Source organism: Diceros bicornis, chromosome 15 (genome assembly GCF_020826845.1).
Source record: "Diceros bicornis minor isolate mBicDic1 chromosome 15, mDicBic1.mat.cur, whole genome shotgun sequence".
Classification (NCBI taxonomy): domain Eukaryota; kingdom Metazoa; phylum Chordata; class Mammalia; order Perissodactyla; family Rhinocerotidae; genus Diceros; species Diceros bicornis.
This window is the reverse complement of record NC_080754.1, coordinates 61147136-61156992: the sequence shown is the minus strand read 5'-3', so window position 1 is coordinate 61156992 and position 9857 is coordinate 61147136. Positions and strand designations below refer to the sequence as shown.

The following is a 9857-nucleotide window of genomic DNA, read 5'->3' as shown; positions in this document are numbered from 1 at the left end:
ACACCTCACTGTGGGCCTGTCAGGTCAGGAGCTGTGGCCTTAGGTGACTTCATAATGTTCCCTAAAGGAGGGCATTTGCCACAGCAATTCAGCCTTTCAATGCTGTTGGACCTTGACATGACTCAATTCTGTTGCCATTTCAGCAGTGCTGCAGGGAACAGCTTAAGTGTGTCCTAATAGACTGTGTTAGTTTGCTAGGCCTACCATAACATAGAACCACAGATCGGGTAGAAGGACCCGGGCTCGCCTGGTCCCAGGCTCTGACTTTGCAGAATGCCTCCCAGGACATCGTTGAGGAGCTGGCTGACACGTTTAATTACTCCATATGTGTGGACACGGGGCAGGTGCATCAGGCCAACACAGCATCCAGTGCTGGTCTGGGGTGAGAACACGCAGAGATGGGTCTCCATCCCAGGACCAGAGATGGTCAGGGCGGGCCCAGAACCCACACTTGAGTCAGGTGACTCTGCAGGGTCCTCCAAGGAGTGTGGTGTCCCCTGACCCTTCTCCTCCACGTCAGGAGCGGACCAAGCCTCAGGAGCTTAAAGGGAGCGTCATGCAGCCCAAGCCCTGGGTGGCTCTCAGTTCTGACCTGCATGGTCTTGAGCAGCTATGTGAAATCCCAACCTTCTGTTTTCCCATATCTACAGTGGGGTGTTTATTGATGACTCACTGGGACAATGCTCTTAATACAGGCTCTGAATCCAGGGAGGTGCTAGTGTTCCTCAGGTGACAGAAGTCCCTCAAGGTGCCACACGTTTATCATTCCCCTAAAACTCAAATGTGCTTGAAACCCAAATCCTTTTTCAAGGCGGACACTCATGTCCCTCTCGCACAGGTTCCTGAGGTGCGGGGAGTTTCAGGTCTGAGCTCCAGACCTCGATCCTCCTGGTGGTTCATGGTGACACCACTGACTATATTTCCCTCTTTGTCCCTGTGTTATGAAAAGGAATCCACCCTGTCCGTGGATGAGGCCCGCACGATGCTGACCCTCAAGGCCGGCACAGTGGAGAAGGTGGCAGACTCCCTGCTACCATCCTTCCAGGGTGGAAACATCTCCGTCACCACCTTCTCGTGCGTGTACCTGGCCTTCACCGCCAGCCCACAGGTCCTGGGCCACCTGTTCCATCGGTGAGTGCCCACCCCCTCCACAGCACAGTGGTGAGTCTCCCGCCTACTAGCTGTGTGTCCTGGGAATGTCACCACACCTCGCTGAGCTTCACTTTGCTCATCTGAATGGTAGGGTGGTAAGAGGATGAAGCTCATAGGGTCATTGTAGGAAATCATGGCAGAAGCCATGGCAGGTGCTTACCTGCTGCCTGGCTCTAGAGAAAGGGCTGCTGGTCATGCTGTGTGTCCTCACATTTATTGTTTCCCTGTCCCCAGTGAAGAAGCTCTCTGCCTTACCCCTCACTGGCCTGTGGCCTTAGTGAGTTTGGAAAACACCTGGAAAGAGAACTGTTTCCCCGTTTGGCAGAGAATGTTGAGATTTCCTCCAGCTGATCCTGGTTCTTGTCCTTGGCGAGTCCAGATTCGTGATCTCTGGGGGCAGCAGAGGAGCCCAGGCTCACTCAGATAACTGGGAAGGATCTGGTTGGGGTTCATTCAGTCAACTATGTGTATTAAGCACCTACTACGGCAGGCACTTTTCTAGACACTGAGATAATCCAATGAATGAAGCAGATACAATCCCTGGGGCTCACTTCTAGGCTGAGAGCCTCACAGTCACTTCTAGATGTCATAAGTAGTCATGTCCACAGTCCATTAGATGTGACACCCCCTGGCTGCCTCTAGATATGGATGCATCCTCTCATAGTCTGACCACAATGGTGGACTTCAGGATCAATTAAAATCATGAGTGGTCTTTGGGTCCAGAAGGAGGGCCTCCCGTCTCCACAGAAGGGGTTGGGGAACTATGGAGACTGTGCGTGGGGAGCGACTGGCAGAAGGCTGGATCTCACAGATGTTTGGATTTCTGTGGGAGGGCTGAGGTCTGGGGGCTTCCCCTGAGGGAGGAAATGAGTCAGAGAGAGCTGTGGATGGGGTCCCAGCAGCCCTGGGAAGCAGAGGAGAGGCTGGGCTGAGTTGGCCACTGAGAGACCATCGCTTCCACGGTTCCCTCTCCCTCTGCCTGCCCTCTCCACATGCACATCTCCTAACCACCACCATCGGGGCTCAGAATAGTAGGTGTGGTGAGCAGCCTGCTCACAAGTCTGCTCAAACCTCAGTCCTGATGCTCAAGTGCATGGAGGATGGAGTAGGCCCTGCCCAGGCCCTTCAGGAGAAGAGTGTCAGTTGGAAGAGCAGCCTTACACAGGCTCTCTGTTAGACCTGTTTGATGAGCAGGCCTTCCACTGCAAGGACAGCCACAGAGGGGTTGGACTAGGCTGAGCCGTCCTCTGGGCCCAGACACAGAGAGGGTGCTCTGGGAACACAGTGTGGAATGCAAGGCCGGGCCTCTGACTCTGCCCCCCACGGGACTCTCCCCAGCGCCCTCTCTCCCATCTTGGGCACCTGGCCTGAGCCGTCTCCCCAGGATATCTGGCAGCACCTGCACCGTTCCGGGTTCAACCTAAAGTTGGCATGTATGCAGGACATCCTTCCTGGCTTGGGCCAGAAGCACCATGCCACCCCTTTCCTCATCCAGTTGGAGCTTTTCCAGGCCACTGAGGCCGAGTCAGCGGGTAAGGGGGGCTGCAGGTTGGGAAGACTACCCCAGGAGGTGGGTCATGACTGGGTATTCCCTTAAAGGCCGTGGGATCCTTCCTCTTTGGGGAAGGGCACATGGAAAGTCAGTTTTGTAGGTGACCCTTTGTCTTCCTTCTGCTCCATCACCAGCTCCCTCGCTTCTGCCAGCTGTACAGCCAGAGCAAGGGCCACATCTGGAGCCAGACGTGGCTCCAGTTCTATTTCTCCCGTCACTTCCCGCACTGGAGCCAGCAGCACCTCCATCAGCTGCTCCAGAAGCGGAGCGGGTGCCGTCATCAGCTCCAGCTCAAGTGCCGGGTGCTGAACTGGAGTCAACGGGGCCAGCAGGTCTGCTGGGATTTCCATCTGCAGCTCTGATCACAGAGGCAGAGTCACCTCCAGCTCCAGAGCCTTCCTGTCCCTGGCGTGCGGCCAGTAAGAAGCAGACACATGAGGCGACACCTAGCCTCATGGCCTTCTCTCCAAGGGCGGTGGCAGAACAGTTGACTGTCATGGACGCAGTGAGCATCTGGCTCTGAGGGTGGGGAGGGGCAAGCCTTCCCTCTGCCATCAGCTGTCCCCCACCTGCTTTCCCCTTTTGGGTTCCTATGATCTGGGTCCAAATCCCAGCTGCCCCACTTCCCAGCCATGTGGGCTGGGCAATTCCCAAGGCTTCTCTGTGCACCTTCAAATCATAGAGACAGGAAGTACCAGGACCTGCTGCACAGAGTCGCTGTGCAGAGTAAATGCGGTAGGACAGATAGAAAGCTGGTGGGGCCTGGCCCAAGAGGGGGGGAGGAGAACTCACTGAGTGCAGCCAGGTCCAGGGGCAACCCACTCATCTTCCCAGGAGGCTCCACAGCCTCATCACTTACTAGGCACCAGATGTGGACTTCACTAAAAGAGAGACACACGAACAGAGCTGGTGTCTGTAGCGGCCCCACATGCAGGCGCATCTGAGTGGAGAGTGGGAGCAGAGGACGATCAGGATGGGTGGACAATGCCCCCTTGGGATGAGCCAAGTTGAGCAGCCCTCTGGAGCCTGCAGTTAGTGGGGCTGGGCTGGGTGCAGTGCTCCCCTGTCTTCGCCCCCAGTATGGGGTCCTGGGTCATCCTGTGTTGGGATGCCTCAGTGAATGGAGGATGAAACCCAGGGCCCCCACAGGGCTCAGAACACAGCCCCAGCTTCTTGAGCTCCAGCTCTGACTGGTGACCCCTGCCAGGGACACAAAGCTGGGCTGTGGCACGGCCGAGTGACATTCCCCTGCTCCCCAGGAACTGTTCAAGAACGTGGTGCCCTCTCAGTGCCTGGGCTCCACCTGGAGCAAGAGGAACAAGCCTGGCAATGAGCACCTGGCGCCCACCGTTCGTGCCACAGTCGTGCAGTTCAACAGTGTGGCCAACTGTGTTGTCACCTCCTGCCTCGGGGACCCAAGCATGACGGCCCGGGACAGAGCCAGGGTGGTGGAGCACTGGATTCAGGTGGCCAGGGTACGCTGTGGGAGGCCCTCTCCAGAGCCTTCGGAACTGCCTCTTCTCCTTTATCAGCTCTCAGGATTGAAGTCTGTGGGCTAAGCCCCTGCACGGTCCCTTGGCCCTTTCTGCCAGGGGCCCACTGACCCTGACTCACATGTCCCAGTGGTGGGGTGCTCACTTCCCACCTGGCTCCTTCCTTGGGTTGAGCTACAATCCTCCTCCCTGGAAGTGTGAGTCTTCGGGGCTGACTGTGCCCTGCCTGGCTCCCTGGGCGTCTGTCCCACCCGGTTAGGGGAGACTGGAACGGAGGGGGACTGCAGCTAGAGCCAGTCGGGCTCCTGCTCCCTCTCACAGCTCACTCTCTCCCATTCCTCAGGAGTGCCAGGCCTTGAGGAACTTCTCCTCCCTGCAGGCCATCCTCTCCGCCCTGCAGAGCGTGTCCATACACCGTCTCAAGAAGACCTGGGGGAAAGTCTCCAGGTGGGTGGTGTCTCTCCACAGGAGGACCAGGGGGAGGAGGCATCTCCCACATGGCTGCCATGGCCCCGAGTCAGCTGGGGCCTCCTGGGAGGCAGCAAACCTGGGGACCGGACTGGGCTGGTGGGCAGGGTCTCTGATCCTCCCCGGGACCTTAGGCCAGCAGTTCTGCTTCAGGACTCAGTTTCCTTAATGGCAGAGAGTGGCTTGAGCCACACTGGAGATTTTCAAGTCTTCCCAATATAGCCCAGAGCTCTATGCCCAACTGAAAACAAACTGGTCGACACAGAGCTTCTCAGGAGACATGCGAATGGAGACCCCAGGTGACCAACATGAGAGCCCCCTCCGTGGTCCATGGAGACCTTAGTGCTCAGAGGAACCCAGTGACAACCCTCATCCGGGCAGTTTGGAGCTTTGAGGTGCTCATATAGAAGGAATCTGCACTCATACTCCCCAGCCCCCACATTATTCCCCAACTTCCCCTTCCTTCTTTCCCCTCCCCTCAGGAAGAGCTGCCGAAAATTTAAAAAGCTCTGTAATGAAGACAACGCAGTGGGCTGGGAACTGCTCATCAAGGTAGAGTGGAGGCTGGAGGTCTGGATAGAGAGGAGGGGGGAGGGGGGAGGGGGTAGGGGGGACTGGGCAGGATGTGGTGTTTTAGTTTCTCAAAGTTTCTGTGAAAAGTTCTGATCTCTCCTGGATGAACAGGAAGTTGGGATCTGTTTGTTGCATGGGCAGGTGGGGGAGGGGTGTGAAGGGTGGGAGGCCCTGGTCATGGAATGAAGTGGTGGTGGCTGGGATTTCCAGGAGGGGATGCTGAGCTGGCCAGTTTAGCAGGTGCTGCTTTCCGTGCTGGTCCACGCTGCTGGCACTTAGCTTCTTCCAGGCTGTGGGGTGGACGGGGTGGGTGGGGTACCTTTCTTCCCTAAGCCAGTGCAGTCTGTCCTCAGGAAGCCAGGCCCCTGCTGCTCCTCTGTCTTCACCACGCCTCCAAGTGGAGGGCACCCTGCCAGCCACAGGGAAGGGCACTGCAGGGGGTTTCCCTTGGGCCAGGTGTGCAAAGGCTGCCCAGCCTTGGGTCCAAATGGCTGGGGCAGAGACGGATGTGTGTGCCTCTGTGACTCCGCACTGGGCCCCTAGAGTTCTCACTGCTTGTCTGTCACAGTCAGGAATCTCACCTGGTGCCTAGTCAGAACTAAATCGTGCCCAGGTGGCTTATGAGAGGTGTCTGGGGAACTGATGGATTCTTCTTGGATCCTTCATGAATAGACCTCATATGCTTCACGTAAAAGAGGAAGAAAAGCATCCTGTTACACTCTACACCATCAATCAGTGGTGGCACCTCGGGGGTTCCCATTACTGTGTGGAAGAAGAAATACTGCAGAGCAGGGCACCATCCTGAGGGGTTCCTTGGGGACCTGAAGGCTTTGGCTTGGCCTCAGTTCCAGTCTGCAGAGCAGAGACTCCCGTGGGCTGGGGCAGCAGGAGCCACTCAACCAGGTTCCCGAGACACCCTGTCCTTCCCCATCCGTGGCTCGGCCCAGATGGGGGTCAGGGCACCACTTGAGAGCCCAGAGGACAGGACTCTGGTCAGCGGTGGGGCTGGGGGTTAGGGGAGTGCAGCGGGAACAGCATCTCTGGCTGTGCTGGGCAAGTGGTCTCTGTTCTGTGGGCCCCTGAGCAACTCACTATCCCTCTTTGGGCCTCTGTCCACACCTGGGAAATGGAGGGATGAGGATCATGTGGTGCAGGCCTCACAGAGCACAGATGAGGGAAAAGGGAGGAAAGGGATGTGTGGTGCTTTCTGCCCTGCTCCACCTGGAGGGGTGAGGGCGAGAACCGTGATGATGGTCACACGATCACGAGTCCTCAGGAGAACCCGTGAGGTAGGTGAGTTCTCACACTTTCCAGATGAGGAAACAGCCTCAAGGAGGACAGGCCGCAGCCCCAAGGTCACACACTGAGTGACTGTTGGAGCTGGGATTGTTCTAGAATCAGAACTTAATGGAGGATGGAGTAGCATTGGTACCAGCTGACTTGGTTCAGATGTCCAGGGTCTGAGGCCAGTGGTGCTGAGGAGAAAGGGGGTGAGGGGAGTATGGCCTGGTTGACCCTGTCCTCCATCCTGGCAGAAGCGGCCCTCCAAGTTTGCCACCCTGCTGACGAACCTCCAGAGAGGCCAGAAGAGGCTGCAGAAGAAGGTGAGTGTGCCTGCGGGGGAAGGGCTCCAGGGTCAGAGGAGAGGGGCTCTGCCCTCCCAGCTGGAGGCCTCCAATCCAGAGAGGAGGGGCCTTCCTCCTGCAGCCCTGCCTCCTTTGCCACAGTGCCTGGAATCCTCCCTTAGAAGTGACCAGGAGGAGGGCCTGGAGAGCTGGTGCAGGATGGACTTAGGAGTGTAGAGGGATCACAAGGATCAAATACCCTGTGATTGGCCAAAAGCAGGCCCTGGGAGGTGATGAGGAGGAGTCGGGTGTTCTTGAAGTGTGAGGGGTGGGGAATGAGGGGAGGCTATTAAGGGTTGAGGATGCTCCACGTGGGAACCTTGGCATGGGCCAGGAGGTTGAGGATGAGAGGTTTCAGGGGAGGGACCTTGGGGACACCTGAGACCAGGGGCTCATCCCATCCAACCCCAATGGCACAGGCTGTCGTCCCCTTCCTTGGTGCCATCCTAACTGAGCTGGTGATGCTGGACGCTGCGATGGAGGATTATCTGGAGGTGGGTGAGCCTGGGGGCAGGGCGGGGGTGACCAGGATTGGGGCTCGGGAAGAGAGAGCCCCACTACTGAGCCCTGAGTGGTCAGAACACGGTAACTTCCTCTCATGAGAGCCTCACCGCCACCCCTGTGAGCTGGGACATCATGCACATCTTAGGGATGAGGGAACAAAGTCTGCCCATGACACCCGCACCCCAGTTCCCCAGGCTGATGACGCAGCAGAGCTGCCTGACTGCAGAGCTGCAGGAGGACTTGTTTGAGGGACGTGAGAGAAGTTGGGCCCCTCCAAAACAAGTAACACATCAAGGATGGAGCGGCCCCTCCCTGCCTGAGGCCTCAGCCTCCCTGTCTGTCATCAGCGAGGCTTGGGCTACAGGGTCCCTGAACCTCAGCCCCCATGTCCTCCCTTCCCTGGAGCCCAGAGCCTGGCCTAGGTCCAAGTCCTGTTGTCTGTGCATGCCCGGCCCCCTCCTGGGACCTGGCAGTAGTGCAGCATGAGAAGGGGTGGGCATAGGGGGCTAGTCATGGCTAGGGGGCTCTCTCTGATGGACTTTGGCTGTCTGCCTTCCAGGGGAATGAGGTCAACCACCAGAAAAAGAAAAAGGTGAGCAGCTGTGGCAGTCCCTGTGGGGGAGGGAGGAGGAGTGGAAATCAGAGGTGCCCCTGGGCAGATCACTCCTCGGCTCCATCCCCTGCATCCTCCGTGTATCGTGTATCGAGAGAGTTGGATAACGGAGAAGTGGGAGAGCCACGCAGCTGGTGGGTGGCGGTAGGAGGGATGGCATCAGGGGAAACTTCCTGGAGGAGGGGCTGTTTATCCCCATCTCTGAGTACAGGTAGGGCCTGGATGGAGTTGGAGGGAAAGAGGTTCCCACGTGAGCAAAGCGCCAGGACCAGTCCACTGCCCCACTCCTCACTGCCTCAGGGCCCTGCAGCATCCCCCAGCAGGCTCTGTGTGCATCCGTCCTTCCCTCTGGTCCCAGGAGCACAAAGTAATGATGGAGATCGTGCAGCTCCAGGAGGCAGCCGAGGATTACAACCTAGAGCCCGAGGAGCGATTTGGGGCCTGGTTCTCCAACATGGAGCGGCTCAGTGAGAATGAGAGGTGAGGCCGGACCAGAGATGGGGAGGGTGGAGGTGGCCTCTCCCTGCTGGCCAGTCCAGGCAGCCCGTGTCCATGGCTCCCTCCTCAGCCCCGACCCTGTTGCGTGGTGACGGCCGGGGCACCTGGGCTCCAGCTGCTGGGCGGATGCTGGGAGGGACACCTGGACTGTGGACTCTGGTAGGTCACAGGTGTCACCCTGTCCTGTAGCTACATGCTGTCGTGCCTGCTGGAGCCCCGCTCCTAGTTGGCCAGAGAACTCTCAAGGCCAAGAGGACACAGCCACCATCAAGCCGAGGACTGAAGGAGTGCCCAGTGCTAGTACGACCTCACCCCCTGCAGTGGGGACACAGCCAGGGTACTCGGGGAGCACTGGCCCCATCTCCCTGCCACCTCTTCCCCAAGGCCGCTTTCTCTCTTTGTAGCGGCGATATTTCATTGTAAATAGTTAACACTAGATTTGAATATTGTTACATTAAATTCCTATTTGATTTACAGCCTGGGAGTTGTGGTTTGGTTCTTCTACTTCCTATGCCAATTTAAATGCTGTACTGACTGTCAGGTTCCTCCTTGAATTAAGAGATTGTACAGTCATCAGATTATTGTATGTGGGAGAAGGGAGAGGGGCCAGCTCCCCTCCCTGGCTACTGAAGGAGACCCCCAAGACCCCCTCCTCAGAGGGCAGGTTCATTTCAGTGTCTTGACGCTGGGCCAGGAGCAGAGATGGCCCAGCAGACCCCTGAGACTTCAGGTTGGAGGTCCACTCCCAGGCAGAGCAGCAGCCACAGAAACGTCGCTGTCTTTAAAATACCACTTGCCAGGACCACTGTGTGCCCAGGAGAGTGGCTGCCTTTCTACACTCTGGAGGAAGAGGAAACATTTTCTGCTTCTCTTGCTGAGGTTTCTTGGGACCAAATATTTGGAACTTGTAGTTTTCTAGTTCAATCTCTGGAAAGGCGTCAGCTCTAAGAGTGGGAAACATGTAACAAGATGGAACTGTGCGTGTGGAGAGGACAAGGCGAGGGGAAGGCCATTGGCAAATGGACCAAGGGCAGGCAGGACCTGCCACCCTCAATCTCCCTCCATCGGCTCCGTGTGCACCCTGAAATCCATAAGGCAGTGAGGCCAGGCAGTACATCTCAGGATGGCCCAGTGTGCTTTTTATGACATAAATACAGCTACACTTAGTTTCTAAAAGTTATCTGTGTCTCTATGTGAATCTAGAAAATGAAGTAGAAAGAACCGGAGGGGTGCACAGAGATCACATGCTAATCTGCCCACTGCATGGGATCTGAAGGTCAGATGGCCAGGAGCCACTGTGGCTAATCTGGGGAAGGCTCAGTTACATAGTGAATGGATGAGTGCACAAATGGACAGGGGCTGGGAATTGAACAAAACTA

General features: G+C 57.1%; 1 protein-coding gene across 1 annotated transcript; it reads left to right on the top strand.

Annotated features, from left to right (window-relative positions):
- The first annotated feature begins 3158 nt into the window (after window positions 1–3158).
- Window positions 3159–8704, top strand: LOC131414624 (ral guanine nucleotide dissociation stimulator-like). The gene is made up of 8 exons (XM_058555620.1): window positions 3159–3209; window positions 3964–4179; window positions 4541–4644; window positions 5148–5217; window positions 6774–6842; window positions 7283–7357; window positions 8339–8460; window positions 8668–8704. The coding sequence occupies exons 1-8, from the start codon at window positions 3159–3161 to the stop codon at window positions 8702–8704; spliced, it is 744 nt and encodes a 247-aa protein (XP_058411603.1).
- The last annotated feature ends 1153 nt before the right edge of the window (window positions 8705–9857 follow it).

Bases quoted from the DNA above. Each gene is read 5' to 3' on its own strand.
- LOC131414624 (XM_058555620.1), top strand. From the start codon at position 3,159: ATGGCCTTCTCTCCAAGGGCGGTGGCAGAACAGTTGACTGTCATGGAC. The intron at 3,210-3,963 runs GTGAGCATCTGG...CCTGCTCCCCAG, and splicing joins AGTTGACTGTCATGGACGCA to GAACTGTTCAAGAACGTGGT. The intron at 4,180-4,540 runs GTACGCTGTGGG...CCCATTCCTCAG, and splicing joins ACTGGATTCAGGTGGCCAGG to GAGTGCCAGGCCTTGAGGAA.